This window comes from Barbus barbus (genome assembly GCF_936440315.1).
Source record: "Barbus barbus genome assembly, chromosome: 8".
NCBI classification, from domain to species: Eukaryota; Metazoa; Chordata; class Actinopteri; order Cypriniformes; family Cyprinidae; genus Barbus; species Barbus barbus.
Window position 1 is genome coordinate 19496815 of NC_136736.1, and position 22802 is coordinate 19519616.

General features: G+C 34.6%; 1 protein-coding gene across 3 annotated transcripts; it reads right to left on the minus strand.

The window, feature by feature from the left end:
* Positions 1 to 469: 469 nt before the first annotated feature.
* On the minus strand, positions 470 to 22530 carry LOC306874266 (coronin-2B-like). Of its 3 annotated transcripts, XM_079424175.1 has the most exons (13): positions 22391 to 22530; positions 14442 to 14559; positions 11965 to 12165; positions 9604 to 9720; positions 9257 to 9406; positions 7139 to 7318; positions 6608 to 6724; positions 4841 to 4945; positions 4637 to 4733; positions 3492 to 3604; positions 3257 to 3347; positions 2545 to 2831; positions 472 to 2430 (listed from the first exon to the last, which is right to left on the minus strand). In XM_079424175.1, the coding sequence occupies exons 3-13, from the start codon at positions 12163 to 12165 to the stop codon at positions 2299 to 2301; spliced, it is 1590 nt and encodes a 529-aa protein (XP_079280301.1). In that variant the 5' UTR covers positions 14442 to 14559; positions 22391 to 22530; the 3' UTR covers positions 472 to 2298. The 3 variants fall into 3 exon arrangements, with proteins under 3 accessions (XP_079280300.1, XP_079280301.1, XP_079280299.1); XM_079424174.1 differs by lacking the exon at positions 22391 to 22530 and having other exon boundaries at positions 470 to 2430; positions 14442 to 14725; XM_079424173.1 differs by lacking the exon at positions 14442 to 14559 and having other exon boundaries at positions 22391 to 22494.
* Between the last annotated feature and the right edge of the window lie 272 nt (positions 22531 to 22802).

The window sequence follows — 22802 nt, forward strand, 5'->3', positions numbered from 1 at the left end:
AACCAAGGGCCCGGGACCCACTTTAGGGTGCCTGGGTAAACTTCCAAAGGGGCCAGAAGATGTTTCAAAATTATTCAAATAAATTATATGAAATAATTTAACAATAAAAATCAGCAACTTTACATGCACCTCTAGATTCTCACTCCCATAACCTTTTAAATTGCCCCCTCAACAGTATAATTGATACACTGATTCTACTAATACTTAGATATAAATGTCAGACTCTGTCCATGTCAACACTTCTTTAGTTTTGTTGAATATGGCATTACAAGAAATGTGTTTGTGTCTGTGTGAATTTGTGTTACAATAAGACAAATTAGCAATTTAAAGGTATGAATGGAAATAATATGCATTTAAACAGCATTTACTTAATTGAATAGACTGCATATATTTTCAACTCATTTGGACCAGTCTGTCAAAGCTGTGTGTGTTTGAGAGACAGGTATGAATATCACCCAAACTGCCTGGAAATGGATATCAGTCACAATTTATTTTAAATATGAGTGGCAGGTGGAACAGAGGCTGATACAATCCAGTGAAATTCCCACAATTTGTGAAAAAAGAATGGAAGAGGCATCTAAAGGCTGTTTTTGTGTGTGTGTATGTGTACGCGCACAATTGAAAATGACATACCCAAGCCTAAATCTGGATTCTTTCGAAAATACCTGGCCAGTCTTGAAAGAAATTATGAAAATATATATCTATATAGTGGCCCATTTAAAATTAAACTGGAAGCCAGCAACTAAATTCTCTTTCATGAAATAAAATCGTTTTGTCGGTTCTTATAAAGATCATCAAGGTTTTATCCATGACACATTTAGATTTCATTTTATTTTAATCATCGTATGTTTTTCTGTAACACAACAGCATATATTATCTTCAGCAATGTCTGTTAATAAAACAGTTGTGCATTTCTTCATGTTAGTACACAGTACAACTGATGTTACATCTTTTCATTTTAAAATGTATAATTATTAAATGTTGAAATTAACAAAGATGAATAAATAATGTAGAAGTCTTGTTCATTGTTAGTTCATATTAACTAATGTTAACAAATAAAACCTACTGTCAAGTGTAGTTGTGGCAATCATTTATTTGTAGTGAATGTCTTATTGAGTCTCCAAAAGCCTCTTTATATGGCTATTTTATCTGATAGCCCAAATTATCGTATTTATTTTAGTTTAGGATTAAATGGCTTGTTAAAATTTGTGAAAGGCTCCTAATGGACGACTATTTTTAAAACTTTCATTTTGAGTTAAACTCTGTAAACCAATAAAATGGTGGTACTTTCATGCATTTTGAACAGTTTGGCAGTTCATAGCAAGCATGTTGCAGAATGGGATTTTGTCAGTGGATGGCCCATACACTTGAAGGAATTACTGAACCTAAACCTGACTTTCCTTAGATATTTTGTGAACCCCAGCCAGTTCCCACAATGCTACCATTTCAGTGCATGCTGGGATTTGGTAAACTCTCTTATCAGCATTTGAACACACAGAAAACTAAATATCTTAAACATGACATGATAATGCACGTGTAGAACTTACATTTTCAAATGTACCTCCCTTTGTTCTAAAAATTTAGCATTTGCATAATTATCAAACTTTCATCCCACATCACTCATCCATTTGCACAGAAATTTAAATAGAAAATTAATCTGAAAAAGAAATCTCATTACAATTATATTCAAGCAAAATCTCAAATAACACAATTTATATAACAAAACACACGTATGCTCATTTACGCCATTTTTAAAATAGTAATAAAACAAAAAAACAAACTAAACATTTAAACAAGTCTGATCACAAGCTAAAAAAAAAGGTTGCATAGTGCTAAAGTCTAATAAAAATTTCCAGGAAGGTAGTACAGCATATATGTGCACAAAACGTGCATACAAGGAATGACTTTCCATAAGAGACACTAGAAATGTGGATGTAGCCCATGTGTTTCCTCAAGGCGCGGTCACATTAGCGAAATTTCGCTGGCAAAAAGGTCTATTGTCCATTATCAGAAGTGTAGCGATGTATGAAGCACAGAGCCACTTTCAATCCAAGCAGCTTTCTATTGGTCAATGGCTCAAATTCGTGCAACCAACTTGAACACAAACAAAATCTCCGAGGACTGAACTGTTTTGCCGTCAAACAAAACTCCCGACTGCAAGGATTCCTCTAGAAATGACTGGACTTCTGTAATTATGACCACACCTTTACAGCATAATTCATGAGGCAGAACATTTTTTTATGTGAATGTTAGTGAAGCAGACAAGACTTTTGACAGTGTGATGTACTACAGTTTCTTTTAAAAATTGGCTTGTGAGTTTCTCACATTTTTGATCTCCAGTTCTAACTGTTTTATCTGCACATCCTTCTGGTTAAGTTGCTCCATCAGCCTTCGGATCTCTTCCTGCTGCTTATAAAACATCTGTCGTAGCTATATGCAGAAACACATACATAAACACACATTAGAGGGAAGTATGAAAACTTTTTTTATGCAAGTAGCCCCTTAGCTAAGGGGGATACCTGCTATAAGCTATATGTAGCATACCTCATTCTCTGTTTTTGGTGGCGAGCAGCGCGTGGAATCTAGTTGTCCATTGCTGACGTAGGTTGTAGAGCTGCTCTTTTCATCTGTGGATGGGAACAGCGAGGTAGGGGGGGATTCTTTGCGTGCGTTCCCTTCTTTGGCATCCAGCCGTTCCTGAATCAGCAGTGATAGTCCTGGCCGACTGCGAGAATGCTGTGTCTCCATCAATTCTGTTGGGTCTTTCCCTGAGCCCAGTTCCACATATGAGTCCAGTTTACTTCCAGGCCTCAGAGACATCATCACAGGACCTGCAGAGCAAGTAATTATGTTTTATTTTCTGAATCACTAAAAAAAAAAAATTTTTTATTATTTCTATGACATCACATTAGCAATAATGCATAAACAAACAACCATTTAAAAAAAAATTAAATAAGGATGCATTCAACTGATTCAAAAGTGACAGTAAAAACTCATTACAAAAAAAGATATATTTCAAATAAATGTTGTTCTTTGGAACTTCTTATTTTTCAAAGAATCGTGATTTATCATAGTTTCCACAAAAATATTAGGCAGATATAAAATGTGAAATATTATATTAGTATATATTTAAAAATATTACAGTTTTTTTTTACTGTATTTTTGACCATATAAATTGCATTGGTGAGCATAAGAGACCCAAAATATACAACCAATAAATAAATATATAAATATTTTATTTTTATTTGACTCTAACCTTTGTCTAGACCACCAATCCACTCATCTGCTGTCATGGAAGACTTGTTCCCAGCTGTCATGGGGTAAATGTCCTCTTGATAGGACTCTGACTGCAGAACAGAACACAATAACATCTGTGCGACTGCTAGGGATCCTCATCAACAAGGATAGCATAGTCAAGTGAGAACTAGCTCTACATTTTGTCATATTTGTTTTGTATTTGAATGCATGTGTGAACAGAATTGTGTATATACCCTTCGTGGAACAATCATGGAAAGAGGTTCTATGAGACTTTTGATTGTCACTAGCTTGTAGAATCTGAAGATTTCACAGGAACACACATCAAGACCTCTCTTTGGCATGACACCTGGAAGAGAATGCAAAGACATGTTCTGATTTAAAATATATTACATTTATATTAATATATTAAAAGTAATTTCAAATAACACACGACAGTTAAAATTACAATCAAGTATTTTGAATGAGCTTAATTATGTTTGCCAACACACAAAGTACGATTATTAAAACAATTATTTGATTATGAACATTTAACTCTTTATTTGACGTTACTACAAAGTCTCTTTGAATACACATAAGTGGCACGTGCATTTTTTCGGGTTCATAAAGACGTCCTAAAAATGTACAATTAGTATAAATATGTGTGTGTGTGTGTCTGCTCCAGCTGAAGGTAAAATATAGTACAGTACTTCTCTGACATCTAAAGTATTTAAACCAATTACTTACCAAACCTGACAAGTGAAGAAAAAAAAAGTGCAACAAGGATGAACCAGTTTCAAATGATTGTAGACGCTGATTTGTGCTGATGTTTTGACTACTTGTGCAAAGGAACGTTGAAATGGGGTAATAGATTTATTTATTTATTTTTATTTAGTCATTTAGCAGACACTTTTATCCAAAGCGACTTACAAATGAGGACATAATGTGTGTCTTTGGGATGGTACATGGTAATGCATCGTTCACTTGAAGAACGCAAGCTTCTAGAGGGCATATAAGTCTGAAGTAATGAATCTAGGTAAAGGGGTGCAGAGCCAGTGGTGGTTCTGTAGGCAAACATTAATGCCTTGACTTTAATGCGAGCAGCTATTGGTAGCCAGTGCAAATTGATGAACAGAGGCGTGACGTGCGTTCTTTTCGCTCATTAAAATTAATCTTGCAGCGGCATTTTGGATTAATTGTAGAGGTTTAATAGAATTGGCTGGAAGACCAGCCTAGAGAGCATTTCAATAGTCAAGTCTAGACAGAACAAGAGCCTGAACAAGGAGTTGTGTTGCATGTTCCGAGAGAAAGGGCCTGATCTTCTTTCTTTTTTTCTTTGATTTATGATGTTGTTATAAGTATGTTTTTGTGCGTGTATACATGTAAACTATATAGTACTCACTCATTCCCTTTTGTGGTAGAAGAGACCGGTATTCAGTCAGATAATGCACATATGGCTTCTCTGGGCTGATTTCATAGTATCTGATATTTCCATCACCCTAAAGATTAAAGGAGGATTGTGTTATCCATTAATAACCTGTATCATCAATACAGCAGTAAAAAAAAACGATTTGCTAATCTGGTAGTTTAGGTTATATGTACTCACTTTTCCAGCTATGTAAAGCATGTGTGTGTCAGGGTCATAAAACGGGAAGAGAACACCAGAGGAGCCGTCCAAGTCCTCTGAATAAGATGGCTGAGAGAGGTCCTCCTGCAGAACACACACGCACATGTGATTTTGGCACTTAACATATCTAATACTGTTAGATTAAATTTTTTTATTATTATTTTTAAGCAAAACCAGCCAAAAATATCAATGTAAAGTTATTACATCCATATTTAACTCATCTCAGGAATATAGATGGGTTGCATTGTAATGGGCAGTAAAATAACTGCTATGTCATGATTGTAACACTAGGGGGAAATCTAAAGTGATGATTAGCTCATTACTTATACTGCTTCTTAGAAATGTCTGTCTGAGGATGAACGTGTCAGAACAGAGCTTGTATATAGACGGCAGACCCATTCCAAACAGTCAGAAATTAACCAGGGCTTAGGGCAAAAATGCCACCAAAAGTTAGACGTGAACACAGATAACTCCCCCATAGTGAATTCCTCTGTTTGTGAAAAGTCAAAATTTGGAGTGTTTATCTCTAACACACCAGTGCCACTACTAGTAAAAAATATTAAATAATATAATGAACTGTATTGCATATAAATACACACACACACACTACTTTTCAAATTTTTGGGGTCAGTAGGTCAGTATGATTTTGATCAGATGCCCGTTTTCCACAAGTTGATATGAATCTTTGGGTTTTAATGAAAAGTCTATAACGTTCTTTGGTTAAAATGTCTCAATGGTAGTGTAAAAAACACTTTACCTTGTTAAAATCAGCTCTTTTCAAAATCAGCAACCTGTTTTGTTGCATTTCCCTTTAAATGCTAATGAGCTCTGCTCACCCCATCCCTCTCTTCTGTGGGGTGACAAGCCATACTGTTTGCTTTAGCCACGGAACTTGCTAACTAGCACGTTATAAGGAAAGGCGATTTGCAAAGATTCATAAAAGAACCTTATACTTACTTCTTCTGTGAGGCTGCATCACGAATGATTCGCACGAACATAGATGCATTTAGGTAGATCAGGGGCAACTGCTTGATATTTTTATGTTTTGAAATATGTTATTACACATAAACAGACAAATATGTTTTGGTATCATTTATGTGATTCATGTAATTCCTAACTGAATGTGACAGTGTGTTATAAATGTTTTGCGTTTTTGACATATTGGGTATACAAATAAGATTTAGTGTTTTAGTATAAATACACACTCATATGTATGTATATATTTAAAAAAAATATGTTATGTTTATATGTTAAATATATTTATATATAATATAAATTATATGAATATAAATATATATATATATATATATATATATGTAAATACATGTAAATGTTTTCTAAATATATACTGTATGTGTGTGTTTACATATACATAATAAATATACACAGTACACACACATATATTATGTACACAAAAACTTTTATTTTGGATGCAATTAATCGTTGCCTAGCACTAGTTCATATTTTAAAATATTGTTTGCATATGGTTCAAAATGATTATTTCCCTACTAGAATTAGACCTACTATTTCCTTTACCATTCTATTCTTTTATACTTTCTACCATTATGGGGAAATGGTTCCATAATGTTCAAGACATGGTTGTTTTATAGGTGACAGGCTAGCCGTAGTTGCTCCGATCGAGAATTTATTTCAATTAATGAATGAAAAATTTGCCCTAAAAAGAAGACATGCTGTTTTTTATACAAATAAAGAAAAATAAAGAAGCCTATTTTGAGAACCACCTACCTGATCCCAAAGTGCAATCTGACGATGGTTCCAGCGTGAATTGCCCGTGGAGAGGAGCATTTTCAGGTTTCCAAGAAATAGCACTTTACTGGCTTTGTGTGATTTGCAGTTGGTCTCCTGAAATCACACATTCCATTTCAGTGAGATTTAATGCACATTCTCCGTCATAAAAAATATACTTGGTGAAAAAAATCAATCTGCCATGTCCTATAAAATGACATAAATCATGAACTGAAGTTTTGTGTTCATCTGAGTCACATGAAGAGACACTGCCGTGTGAATGTAAGACTCTGAGTTGATGCTGACCTCTGTGTGAAGGTTTTAAAGGTGTTAGTTTTGGATGTGTGGTGTCAGAGGGGCAGCCAAGGGCAAGTGCATTTCTGTGCACATATGATATGCCATGTGTGTCCCAGCTCATAATCGAAATTAAGTGTAGGACTAATTACTGGATTAAAGTTGCATGGAATAATAATAATATGAGCCTCAAATATATATGCATGACAGAAGAACATCAGGCTAAAGGAAACACACCTGTAAAAGGGTGCCAGTACGTGGGTCAATCACTCTGATCTTCTTGTCCTTACAAGAGGTGGCGAGCCTGCTGCCATCTGTGTTGAAGGACATGGACAGAACCACATCTGAGTGCACACTGATGGACCGCACAGGGTTCTTGATCACCTGCTCAGGAACATCGAGCTTCCACACCATAACCTACTCATCAACACACAAACAAACACACTTTAGGTAAATTAAGCCACATATACTGACATCTAATGCATATAACGATTGGATTTAAAAAGATTTCTATTTTAAACAAATGCTTTTTTCTATTCATCAAATAATTCTGTACAAATCTGTCACAGTTTTCACACATTTTCACATTAAGCAGCACAACTGTTTTCAACATTAATATAATAATAAGAAGCAATGTTTCTTGAGGACTAAATCAGCATATTAGAATGATTTCTGAAGGATCATGTGACACGGAAGACTAGAGTAGCCTAATGGCTGCTGAAAATATTGCCATTACAGAAATAAATTGCATTTTAAAATATATTAAAATAGAACCTAGTTATTTTAAATCATGAGAATATTTCACAATTACCATTTTACTGTATTCTTGATTATAATAAATAGTGTCTTTTCTTTCAAAAACGATCAAAATCTTACTAACCTTAAACTTCTGTATGGCACCACTGCAAAAAAAAAAAATCAGCTGTATTTTTCTTTAAAGAATATAAATTATTCCTCCACACAAAGTTTAGATCTTATTGATTAAAATCAGCTTAGGACTGGGGCAGAACCTTTCATTCTTGAATCAGTTTTCACTATCATTTTATGTAGAGGCATTTTACAAGAATCCTACAGTTACTGCAGAAACAGTGCAAGGAATGTGAGATACTGTGACTGTGCATATGCGCTGTGAAGGCTGTTGCTCAACACCCACCTTCACTGCCTCAGGACAGCACAAAAAAAAAAAAAAAAAATATATATATATATATATATATATATATATATAAGGAAAGGGCGAGGGACCAAGAATAAGAAGATTGGGAAACAGTGATGCTTAAAACCACTTTTGTTCTAAGGCTGGTTGGGTGGAGAGGAATGGGCAACAAATGGAGATGGGAAGTCAGTGTAAATTTACTTTGACAAGAAATCACAATTTAGAAACAATGAATCAGTCTGGCTACGAGCATTCAAGAAATGTACTGTAATATGGACTGAAAACACATCCAGACAGGAAAATGCATCAGATGCTTAGATTAACTAAAATCTAATTTAACTTTAAATTAACCTAAAAAAGAATCAATAAAATTTAAATCTACACCCAGGGTCAACAAATATTTAATTATTCTGATTATATTATATCATTATACTATTAGTATAGATCTGAAATAAAAGTAAATACTCATAGGGCTCTAAAAAGGACAACAAATACAGTACATAAAGGGTAATATTAGAGCTCAATGTATAATATAAAAAATAAACATCTATTATAAAAAAAAATATTTCTCTTGACCAAACAAGTTTCAGTAAAAAACTGCCTCAGGATGTAATGCTGAACACTGCATACTATGAGGCAGCTAGATTAAATCTAGATACTGAGTTTAGGCTTTTTAAATTTCTTGTAAAGTTTTTAATTACATGTTTAATAAAATAAGCCACAAACAAAACTTAAGGATAAATGGAAGCTTACAGAAAAATACTTTCAGAAAAATATACTTTCAATAAAAGTGTCATAATAAAATGCTTTAATACATATATATATATATATATATATATATATATATATATTAGTGTTTTTGGAACACTGCTTGTCCAACTAATTGCTGTATCATTTATTTAAGAGATCCCTCAACCTCTCTTCCAATATTAATAAGGTCACTGCAGATTTTTGGGACTCTTTCAGGTTATAAATGAAATATACCAAAACTCAGCTGCTGGTGAGTATTTTATTTGTTTCGCTCACAACCATACAACTATTTGGACTCTGGCCACTGGAAAGGAAGTTTAGGATTATAAAATGGTGATGTGTGCTAAGAGCTTATTATCACTGTGAATATTTTAAATGTCTACCTGGGGGCCAGTTCACAGAAATTTAGTCTGCTTTCATTCCATGAGAAAGTATGTGTATAGTTTAAGTACCTGGTAGTCATAGCCAGTGCTGAAAATGATGTTGTTGGCGGTGGGATGCCATTCAATGAGTCCGACACGTCGTGAATGACCCTGCAGCTCCTTCCGAGGCACTATGATGTTCTTCAAAACTCCATGTTCAGGGATATCCCAGATCTTTACCTGAACAACAAACATGGGCACAAATGATAAGCTGTATAAATGTGAAAACAATGTTAAAATGTATCAAGAACATCTGTGTGAAGTCAGGAAGAAAGTGGGATATGAGATATTCAGATCCATTTTAGCCAGTAAAATGTGAACATGCACCAGTCTGAATTTGTGCTGTGAATGTATGCACACTATATGTCCACACTTACTGTGGTGTCCTCTGAACAAGATGCTATACAGAAGTCATTAAAGGGATTCCATTTGATGTCAAGTACATTGCTTCTGTGACCAGAAACCTTCGGATGATGAGGGTCAACCTTGCCAGTCTGAGAAGACACACAGATTATTACACACCATTATTTACGTAAATATAGAGAAGACAACCATGGGGTCAAGGTCTGGAGTATATTTAGCATGGCCTGCTGATAAAATTATCTACAGTGTAAAAAAGCTGTAACCAGCGATTATCTTAAATGTTATAACTTAATATATTTAAGTTGAATAATAATGTTAAATAATATATTTGACTTGAATAAAACCAGTTATTTATTTAGGTTAATATTATTTTCAGTGTTCAAAAAAAATAAATTAGGGGACAGTAAGATTTGTAAAAGAAATGAATACTTGTATTCAAGAAAGACACATTAAATCGTGATAGAAAAGACAATGTTACACAAGACTTCTGTTTTATATAAACGCTGTTCTTTAAAACTTTATATTTATCAAAGAATACCTAATGATAGAAGCAATTCAGCAACATTAATAATAAGAAATGTTTCTTAAGCACTGAATCGACACATTAGAAAGATTTCTGAAGGATCATGTGACACTAAAGTATATAAAACATTCAGCTTTACCATTATATGTGTTCTTGTTTTGCCTGTTTTAAGTATAAATCTCACAAAATTTATATTAAAACTAGTGACAACATTGGTGAGAACACTTGTATTCAATTATACATTCAACATTCAGAAAAAAACAAGCCAAAATGCTTCTGAATTTACTTTTTATACAGTTATTTAGATATTTCACTAAAAAACAAGATACAGATTAGACTGTTTGTAGTGTAGTACAAAAAAACTACAACTATTGATAAGTCATTGCAAGTTTGACCAAGAATCATAGCATAGAAATGTGTTTGCGAAAGACACAAGTCTCAACAAGGAGAACATCCTTTAGTAGCCAAAAGAACAATTACGTAACACAAATGACTCAGGTAACAGGTGACGAAACTTGACTTTATCATTATTCATATCAACTGTGGGCATTGGTTGTGGCTGAAGGCACTAAAATGTTGAAATGTTTAAACATGCATTAACTTGTTTTGTGTGGTCAGACCACTTTATTTTATATGTTGTTTGCTACAAAAGCACATTTAATTGTGCACTTAAGTTAACAATAATATAACACTACTTTTTTAGACAATATTTAATGTTGTGGGAGAGGAGAAGAGACAGACAATACAGAAAGATGCCTCAAGGCTTTCATGTAACCTGTGACATTCTTGAGACATGAGGTAATATCTGACTGAACATGAGAGTCAACAGACCAATACAATCACACAGAGAGCTAAGTGTGTCAGAACAGGTAAGCATGCAGGAGAGAGTGTGTGACAGGAAGAAAGAGTGCAAGAAGCTATTTTTGTATGTTAGGCTGTAAAATAATAGACGCTCATAAATATGCAGATTAAAAAGGTCTTCATTTACCCTGAAGAGAAAGTGAAGATACTTTAACATATGTAATTCGCCAGGTTGTCCTTTAACCTTCCTATTATGTTAAAAAACTGGGTACAACTTTTGAGTCACGGGTCAATAGACCTACATCTGTTTCCATCCAATTTACCAAACATTTACACTGCGAAAACAGTAATGACTTACATAAAACAAGAAAACCTCTTTTGTAGCTTGTCAGAGAATGAAACATACAAATTTGTGAAAAAAAAGATCATTTTTGCCAATTTTACCCTAACACAAAAGCGGTAACAAAAAATGTAGTGTATGTTGAAACTTTGCAAGTGTTTCAAAATAAATTTTACAAAAGTGATTTTATTGCATTTTACATGACAACAAATAACAAATATTGCTGACAAATGGGCAAAATGGAATAGTGGCAAAGTTAAAAAATTACAAGTAAGTAGTATTTGGGGAAAAACTAATTAGTCTTTTAAAATGTCATAAACTGATTGTTGTGTAAATATGCCTGACAAGATTGTTACACTGAATGACATTTTAGTGTTTTCTGTAAATAAAAATGAATGATTCTCTTTTTTCTTCTTTTTTTTGCGCAGAAAAAACTATTTAATTGAACAGGACACTTTCTAATGTACTGAAAAACAATAACAATTCAAAGCAGTATTACACTTATTGTTTTGATGCTTGAAAACCCTTTTTCGTCTTTTACTGTACATTCATGACCCTAAATGAGAAATATTCAAAGAATTTCAAGAAGAAATAAAGTTAACCAGTCTGAAAAATGAATGTGGGTCTAAATAATGCAAACACAACAGGAAGGTATTAAAAGCATTTACAGTATTATCAGTGGTAGTCACGATATGAGCGTGTTTCACTCACGTGATTGATGGACAGTACCAGGAAGGCCCCACCCCCTGCACATTCAGTGATGACGGCGATAAAGCGAGGGTTGACGGCGCAGAGGTGATTGTCATGAACACTCCGGGTGATGGGGACACCATCATAGCAGTTCTCTTTTGTGGCTGGCTTCCCAAACACATGGCGATACTTGGAACTACGGTACTGAGGACGCCATGTCATCTAGATTGAAACAGAAGATGGATACACATTTGACATTACTGCCAAAATGACACAAGTTTTGAAAAAGACATAAACAGGTCTACGGGGGGAGAGAAAAAACTTGCATCATAATTTTTTAACCTCAAAAATATTCAGAAGTGGCTTCCATGAGGGCTGAAAGTTCTGTGTAAAAAGAGTATTTTTCTGGGTAAGTCTAATATTCAATGAAATACTGAAGATGCAACAGAACACAAACATAAAAGTTACTTGGCCTGCAACAATTAATCAGTAAATATTATGGAGACAATATTACAAGACTAATTTCTAATCCGCAAATGCCCCTCCTGGTAGATGCTGTCATTATGTTTTTTATTATGATTTCATTTATTATTTTACCAAAGGATCTTAAAAGAGTAAACTGGAAATGAATATCCATGATGCAAATATATAGCAGCCTCCAGGTCAGAGTGAAATATGCACATGTGTGCGTCAAAAAACTAATAATATTGCAACAAAAACTGCTATAATTTTGACTAAAATTACTCCATTTAATAAAACAGGTGTTGTTCTATTCAATTTATAGCATATAGTCATCTATTCACATATATTTTTATAGCCTTAAAAGTCCACATTAGTCTAAATGTATACATGTTGGGGTTGTTTTTCAATGAATTCAGGGGAAAAACAAATATTGTGAAAGATGATGATAATTCAGAATAACCACTTTCTTGTTTAATATATTTTAGAATTGTAATATTCCTGTGATGGCAAAGCTGAATTTCAGCAGCCATTACTCCAGTCTTCATTAGTCATGACCCTTCAGAAATAATTCTAATATGCTGACTTGGTACTCAGGAAAGTTGTGCTGCTTAATATTTTTATGAAGACTGTGGTTCATTTTTTCAGGATTCTTTGATGAACGAAAAGTTCAAATTAATAGGAAAAAAAAAAATCAACAAATGAATCAATTATCATTAGACTCCATTAGATCATTAGTACATAATCATATCCTGCACAATTCCACAGAGAGCTACATAGATTTCCACAGAATTCTAACTCTCATTCAAAAACATCTACACATATCCATCCAATACATGTTTGGTTATTACACTTTATAGCTCATTTTTGATGATACTCTCAGCTACCCATAAAGATTTCCACGAGGACATAATTACCATCCACCTCTGCAGGAAACTATGAAGAAAAACCTCACTAGCCAACTTCCAACAACTTCACAAACAAAATGCCTGTCAGAAACGTCTGCAACAACCCTGATGACAGCGTAGATAAATGCATTGTGAAAACAGTATGACTGGTTTTGACTGAAGGATAAAGTTAACAGGTACTAGACAGAAAAGCAAGATCAAACAGCAGAAAGACTGGTGTTTCCACAACTGGATTTACATATCCGAGTTGTGTGCGGTTGAATTCTGAGTGTGTAGATCCAATCCTGGAAAATATGGTGAATAAAATAGATAACATTTACAGATTTGACGGTTTATAGCTGCCTGACTGGAACTGCAACTATATGCAATTAAAAATGTTCAGGTGATTCCACAGTATACCGACGTACACAACAAACAAACGCTCATATATTTAAACACACCTGAGATTAACATACTAATCTTCCTTTTAAATGCAACACATCCTGGATGGAAAAACAGTCAATGGCAATACAGGCCATGGGTGGAAAAACACATATCCTAGCACTATATTCTGTGTCTGATAATTTATTAGAAAACGTCTAACATTAATACATACTAAATAATATTTAAATTAAGTAGAGAACATGAAGCACTGCAACACTGTTAAATATATGAGCAAATCCTTCTGTGGCAGGATTTGTATATGTTTGAGTTGTTCAGCTTTCAAAGGCTGCATGGTGTAATAATTAACAAAGTTATGGATTTTATTAGAAGTTTCGAAGTTATTATCTGGTGTGGGTGTGGAGGGTAACAATAGATATACAAATCACGACAATACCACAACCTTCTTATTAATGTTTGAAGCATAATTAATAAAATAACTAAAACATTAAGGGTAGATGTCATCCAGACACTTTGTGGAACATGACATTTAAATGAATCTTTCCAGATGAAAAGTTTACAATTACAAGACAGTGTCTTTATATCAATTACTACATATACATAACCAAAAACATTTAAGCCTTGACATGCAGATAATTATAGTAACAGTATCAGTACCATAACTATAATATAGTATTCATTATAATATCTCTCAATGCAATATATCTGAATAACAAAGTAACATCAAAATTAATTGTGGAAACTACTCACCCTGTCTGTGCTGAGCACACGAAGACCCGAGAGAACAGAGGTGAAGATGCAGATATAAAACTGGAGAAAATATCCCTATTTGCCACTTCCACAGGCAGAGTTATTCCATTTAAGAGATCTTGTAAAACGTCACAGACAAAGAAAAGATTACAATAAAGGAAGACAATCCTAAAGACAGTGAGAAAACAGATGTTAAACGTCTGCCCTGCAGCCTCAGTAAATGTGGACAGAATGCCAGCAGCACGTCCAGTGTTTGTGAGCGAAGCAGGTAAGAGATCATGTGTGCACACCTAGATGGGTGGCGCCTCACAGCAGAAAGCACAGAGGACGGGGAGGTGTGAAGGAAAGATAGGACAAGTTCCTCACACTGATTTCCTGTACATTAATCATTAGGGCTAGGTTGTTAAAATGTCTTAATACTTCTATATTCAATAAATGTATTGACATTTGTGTATTTGCTTTAAGAAATGTTTTTATTCTGATTTTTATTTATTATTTTATTTCTTTATTTTAAATAATATAATAAACTTCTTACAAACAGCCATGTATCAACATTTTCACTGAAATAAGTCACACAAAGACTTCAGAGTAATCATGCAAACTACTGAATCAGAATATGAATTGATTCAGTGAAACAGACAGTTTGAATTTATTCACAGGAATGAATCGCACAAACAATAATAGCATTTTCATACGATGCGATTTCAAGTTTGCCTTTCTCTTTGGAGTGTTACAAGCTGTTGGTGCTTAGATAAGATTCCTGAAGTTGCAAAGACTAAAGTCTCAAAACCATAGATATTCTTTATAAAAGTTAAGACTCAACCATGCCCCCCTAAGATGGCTCATTCAAACACGCCCCCACATATCTACGTCGCGGTGTGGGGAGATTTTCATAACACTGCCCCAAATGTATACGCAAAGAAAGGGGACTTAATTTTAATTCTGACTGTAGTATTGTTGCTGCCGCCGGCGCCATGTCCTGGAGACGCTGTGTTTCGTTGTGAAAACGAAACTACTTTGTTTGGGCTTCCAAAAGAGGACACAACAAGAAATCAATGGTTAAGTTGTATTTACAACACTGTTCCAGAACAGTACAATGCAAATATTCGAGTGTGTGCAGCACATTTTACGGAGGTCTATTTCCTGAACCTGGCAGGAAATAGACTACAATGCTGGCTTGCACAAAGGCTGTTTCTATAAAGTGGGGCAATTCCAACTTTGCAAGGACAGTCTGACACTTCTGACTCACAGCCTGTAAGTATGTTTCTGTTACTGATGATTCAAACACGGGAAATTTACTGTGTACAGTAGTGCTTGTTGTTTCTCCGATCACAAATGCAGACATGGTAATGTTTATGCAGTGTGATGTAACGCAACGCGTGAAAAGACAGTCTAAATCATTATAATCAGTAATTATGTCCTCAATGGATGCAACAAATGCCTCGTTTGTAATGGGTTTTGTTGTTTTAGTCTCGTCGGCGCTAGGAAACGCCATCACAATACGGTGAGGGGCGTAACATTTATGTCTCACGCTTGAGGTATTCGGCCAATCACAACGCACTGGATAGCCGGCCAATCTTCTCAGAACGATGAGCTTTGGAAAAACCGACGCGTTTCAGAAAGACGGGGCATTACAGGAGCAACAATAATGTACAGTATGTGGAAAATAATGTTTTTTGAACTTTAAACCACATAAACACATTGCATTACACCAAATACACCAAATATTGTTCTTTTTAGCAACGTCATATGAACCCTTTAACACTCTCATACCTATGAGCTGCGAGGCAAGGAAAGATTTAAACCACATATTCACAATTTTGCATAATTCTGTGGGATTTTAAATAATTATTTATTCCATGGAGCTGTAGTGTGACAACTTTTTTTCTACATTTACCTTTCTATTTTTGCTCAAGGACCTATATTTAGTTTCTCTGTTCTTTTGGATGTGCGTGCCTTTGCATGTATTGTGAATATTTGACATATCACCCATTCTTTGTGGTATTCAAATCTGTATCTGTCTGCTGCAAGACAGACATTTCAACTGAGACAAAGCAAAGGCTGGTTTTCTGTTACTGTACAACAAGGAAAGCTCAGGTCATTACCGAGTGTTATCTGAGTACAACAGAGGCATGATAGAAATATGTTTATGCTATGTAAATAAGCAGGGTAAAACAAATACACAGGAAATGAGGACTGGAGTCATAAAAGTGGTAGAGTTACTGGATGCAACTCGATATGAGAAGCATAAACACACACAGGGACAGAGTGCAGTCCACAGGTTAGATTTAGTCTAAAAAGAGCAGACGGAAGTATCACTTCTGTCAGATGAGTTCAAGTTTCACCTGGAAGGTATGCTAGTAACTGAACACCTGTAAGGCATAAGAGGATAGGAATCTCTGAAAAACCTGCTAACTGCTAACTTTTTGCTGACTTACTGCAGGCGAACGTCGATCACTAAAAAAAATAGGAGTTCACAGTACCATTAGCAATGAGGTCAGGATCTGTTATCCAAGCAATTAGAGAGCATACTTGACATACAGCTTTCTGGAGGCCTTTAGAGCTGACTAATGTGCAGAGATTACAGACATTATGCTAATAACCAGCTACAACAGAGGAAAAGCTCTATGGGTCCAGATCTTTCGGTGTGGGAAGGTGTTTGATCTTGAATGAGGAGATCTGCATTTTGACAATACACCGCCTGGTTTCAGTTTCTGGGCCATTGAGGCCTCACTAAATCCTGACTGTGAGGATGGGGCACTGGAATTAGTATTGTCTTGGAGTATCCAGGTCACTGACTGTTGTTATGTTAATTGACCCCAAAATCTTGAGAAAGACTGTGTTTTGATATGATAAATGTCAGCTATGGGCTCTCTAGGAGGGTCTGGTTGAGTTTGTTTATCCTGTCTCAACTCTTCACTCTTGCAAATGTCTTTAGGTGAAGTTTGATCTGGACAATAAGGACATGAGAGCATGTCCTGAATAAACAAGGATAAAACTAGCAACTTTATTGCTTTATTGCACAAACACAAGATCATGAAACTGAGTCAGTAACGGTATCTGTTAACTGACACCCCTAAAGTCCAAAAATAAGCCAGTGATGTGATAGCAGTTGTAGATAGCAATAAAAGCTAGATCACATCCACAGCTTTCAACACAACATGTTTCATTAAAATCTTGTTCTTAGCTAGTGTAGTAAAAAAAAAAATGCAGTTATTTATGAAAGAATACTAGAGTCCAAATAAACTAAACAAACCAACCCAGGCTCAATGAAAAACGAAATTTCTGCACAATGAAATTTCATTTCTTCTTGCATGTTTCAAAACATTTACAAAGTGAAATGCCAGTCAGTAGCACTAAAAGAGCATTTGGTTTTATCAAAAAAATAAATAAACGTGAATCTGGCAACGTTATATTACATTGGTTGTTGTACGTATTGTGGCCGTTCTCAAATGAAATGTCCTGTAAGTGGTGCTGAAAGGTTAATGCTCTATGGCATTTAAAAAATAACATACCAACTACACTAAAACCAAACCTAAACCTAACCGAATTGTAAACAAGGGATTAAAAATAGATTCTGTCTTCATGCGGTTTGCTTAGCAAATACTCAAAAATCTTTATTTGGGACTGGTAGGAGGTGACCTACTTTTGGGTTTGGTGAAATCATTAAGGTGAGCAACAGTTTGTCAATGCATGTGTTGAGTAAGGAAAAATGTAAATTTATTACCAAATGTGCTAAAGCTGAAGGACGTGACTCATTTGCACATGCTCTTTTTTTTCTTCAAAAAGTGGGACTGTTCAATTTGACTTTCAAAGCTTACATTTGAATTTCCCTCTTAAGAGAGACAATCGAACTACTGAGGCTCACCGATCTGTTGATTCCTGAAAGACACATTTCTAGATATAAACATCTCTATTTCTCAGAGAAACAAAACAGTCTCTGATTATGTATTCAGCTATTACACAACATGAATAGTAGTTTCTTGTTAAGTCAAAATTGTGCAACATCACTTGAAGCTCACAAAGTGAATCACAGGTTATAATAATATTTGCAATATGGGTGGAAAGTACATAATATATGTTGCACGGCTTTACTCTGCTAGTAGACACATTATTGATAGGTAATTTGTTAATAAGAAACTATGGCTTCCGCGAAGACTCAGTGGTCAGTATTTTTATAGTTCATAAGTTAAGTGTGCTAACACCTGCTGATTTTTAAATATATGTTAATTACCAACATAAAATTGTAATTTCTCCCGCAAACAGATGATGAAAGGGGAACTTATGTGATGTATTAGTGTATTATAATATTATGGCACTGTATATTATATAATAGACAGTGGACACTAAATACATCATAAATTTTGTTTATATAAATCATGAATGTCTATTCATGATCTGTTCACCTGCCTAAATGAGTGAAACTATATATCCTAATATTGCAAACAATACAGCCATCTGCTCATCTAAACACTATGACATTCAGAAGAGTTTATGAAACCTGAAACTAAATCAATATGCTTCTTGACTAATACAAGGCAGGGATGTGCTGCACACACAAGCTGACTTAATGACTTGAGCATTACAGAGGGATGTGAAGTCAGGAAGATTCCATGCCATTCAACAGAGAGGATGCAGGAAAATGCTCCTTGATGGTTTTCAGAGAGCAGTGCATTAACTGTAATGTGAAGTTAAAATAAAACAAACTTGTTTGTTTGGTAGATGATGGATGGATGGATGGATCTCTCTCTCTCTCTACACTAACACGCATATAAACACATACACACACACACACACACACACACACACACACACACACACACGCACACACACACACACACACACACACACATACACACATGTTGATTTTTGTGGTTTATGGGGACTCTCCATAGGCGTAATGGTTTTTATACTGAACAAACTGTGTGTGCTATTGCCCTACACCAACCCTACACCTAAACTTAGCCCTCACAGGAGACTTTAGTATGTTTTTTAAGTCTTTTGAATTACGGGGACATAGGCACATACGGGGACATTGTAATACCTCTGTCATACCCATGTCATTATACAAATTTGTGTCCTCATAAACCACATAAACATGCACACACACACACACACACACACACACACACACACACACACACACACACACACAAACAAACAAAAACACAAATACCTCATTGTATAGATATAGAACAAGCAACATGTATGTATGCATATAAGAGTTGCTTCATATTTGATATTGCTTATTTGTTAAGGGTTTGTAAGCTCCCAGAATGCATTGCAGCATGAATAAATTAGGTGGTAGGACTTGATTTATGTTGCTGTTTTTGTCACCATTGCAAGTTATATGTTTTGTATGGGTTACGAGCTCATATTTTTTTCTTTATTGTGTTTGTTGATTGTTGTTATTGAGGTTTGTGTGCTAATTGTTGAGGACCATGTGTCTATGTTTTATTACTGTACATAGTACCATTCTTCAGAGGTCAAGATCACAGTTCAAATTAGCTGTGTATAAGAATCAAATATTTCAAAGGCTTATAAAAAGATTTGCGGCATTGCTAATTTTTTATTTGCTCAACAAGAATTATGTACTTGTTCTGGCATTAACTTTTTAATTAAATTAAATTAAAATTAAATTAAAATAAATTAAAGTTGGACAAAGAAAGTAGTATTGCGGTATTACAATTATGTCAAGAGAACCTAACATTATTGATGTGCATATGTTGACTTGTTTCTTTTCCCAACAGCTCAACAACTGAGTGATGGACTGCCATTCTAAAAAAAACACTGAATCAATATATGGGTGTGCATTTCCATCCACAAATGTCTAACTTCACCAAAAGCAAGACACAATGAAAGACAGTCCCTGTGGATTCCCTGTCAGGTTAAGACAGAGCTAATGTGATCAATTAGAGTTTATTTCTTTTTTAAATGTACAATACAGAATCATCATATTAGAATGATTTCTGATTGATCAGAAAACAGTTATTTTAATTTGTAATAATATTTCAAAATAGTACTGTTTTACTGTATTTTAGATCAAACAAATGTAGTCTTGGTGAACTTTTTTTCAAAATGATAGTGTATTGTTTAACTTTTAATTGACTGTTCAACAATAACCTGGTAGTGCATTAGTTGACTACCATAACTCATCTATGACCTTTCACGAAGGTCATCAACTGAAGGTCAAAAGCTAGAAGGGAAAAGTTAAAATAATCCAAGATCTCTGAATATAAAGATCTTGAAGGAACTTCTTATTTATGTTAAGTAGAAACTTCTACAGTTTTTCTACAGTTACAACCAAATACAAAATGTAAAATTGGAACAAATCATGAACAAATGATCTGTTCACACCAAGAGCGGAATTAATTTTAAACAGGACAAAACTGTATTTAATAAAAATATGTGATGCAAAACAATTAAGAAGCAAAGAATACTGATGGGGCCATAAACACCAAATGTCCACCAAATGCACAACTTTGGCAGCTTTGGAGATGTGATTAAAAGCTTACATCATATTAGTTCATGTATTTGCAAAATGAATAATAATAATAAATAAAAAAATTAAATTCAAAACACTCAAGGTGAACTACTGGCACTTTTATCTAAAGCTGCTTATGTGGTGACAGTGCTAGCAAATGGATTGCAATTGTGTATCATCAATGCAGGTTCAACCAAACCTTTTCCAAGTAAGAAAGAGGGTTAAACCCTCAAACTGGCATTTTTCTTCTCACCCTGTTCAAATGCTCTTAAGAAAATATTTAGCTTCATTAAGTATTCTCACCTGAACTGAAATGAACTAACAAATCAAACTCCTCAGGATATGCTGAGAATGATCACTGAACTGTTGCAAATGCACAGACAAAAATACCATTAAAGAGTAAGAATGGACAGAAGAGCCAGAGTCATATGTGTCCAGGTAAAGACCCAGACTAAAGCAGCACTCATGGCTCATGGACGCGTCTGAACACGACCACACCTTTCTTTGACATGTTTCACCCTCAGGACTTTGACACCTGGCAACCCTTCTGAACTGTCTTTCTTTACCTGGCCTCCCCTGAGTGTCTGTCTGTCTTGCTCAACAATACAGCTAGGCCATTTCCTCCATTTAATATTAAAGAATGACAGTATTCAAGCCAACATTAGTGGTCTGGCAGACATGTGTTTTATGATAATTGATTATGATAATGATTATTTGTATTAGTATTTTCAAAGAGTAAATATATGATACATGTACAGGTTGCTTGTTTGATAAAAACGTTTTTTTTTAGATTATCAAAACTGTGGTTGTGGTTATAACTGTCACAAATGGAAAGTGACTGAATATTCATTTTTGGGTGAAATCTCTTTAATGACTGTGATAATAGATCTGTTCACCTTTGAAACAATCTAGCCAATGTTAAAGAATAAATAACTTTCATCCTTCATTGTAAAGATGTGCATTGAAAGCATTTGCCCTACAGAAATACATCACATGATGTAAGTGTCAGTTCAGCTCTAGAAGAGATCATGAAAAAGTCTAAACAAAATAAACATCACTTTACAATAAGTTTTAATGAGATAATAGCCTATTAGTTAACATGTACTAACAACAAAAATAGGCCTGTACCTCTAAAGCTTTTATTAATTTTAATTAACGAATCAGGCTCATAATGTAACAAATGTATTGCTAATTTGTTAGTTATGTCAGTGCATTAACTATGGGACCTTATTGCAAAGTGTTACAATCTGAAATATAAAAGAAAGCCTTCAACAATAAACAAATCTACACTTATTTGACAATTTATTAAAATCATTGATATTCTAATGTCTCCTAAACTCGCTCTATCACCGTCAATAAAATAGCCTATAATAATAATAATAAAAATTTACATTTAAAAACACAGTCTGGAACACTTACGCAGAAAACTACAGCTAAGTGTATATATAATTATGGGTTTTCTTACCTTTGTGATGGTCATGCAGTATGAAGAGAACTGAGAATAACCCACGGGCTACTAGATCCGCGTCTTTTTAAACACTCACTCGCAGAAATGTGTCAGAGAGAGAGGGAGAGATTGTAGGATGATGCCGCAGTGTTTGAGGTGAGGTGTGAGCATCAGCTGGCATCTGTTAGTGTTCATTATGGGACCCAAACTTGTCGTCCTAAAGGGGCGCTTGGGCGCTCAGGAAGACAAACGCACCATTGACTTTCATTCAAATCCCACAACACTGTTCGTTTAATTCCATACATTTAAACACTACACTGTGTAATCGTTTAAATGTATTAATTCAGGAAACTGTTACCCGGGAAACAAATAGAAATATCGTAAAGCATTCTCTGTAAAATCATTAAATAAAAGTCTTAGTCAGTAATCA

What these genes read in the sequence shown, in the direction of transcription:
- LOC306874266 (XM_079424173.1), bottom strand. An exon ending in GTACTGGCACCCTTTTACAG is followed by an intron (nt 6,725 to 7,138) that starts GTGTGTTTCCTT and finishes GTGTGATTTCAG; the next exon opens with GAGACCAACTGCAAATCACA. An exon ending in CCATGATTGTTCCACGAAGG is followed by an intron (nt 3,348 to 3,491) that starts GTATATACACAA and finishes TCTGTTCTGCAG; the next exon opens with TCAGAGTCCTATCAAGAGGA.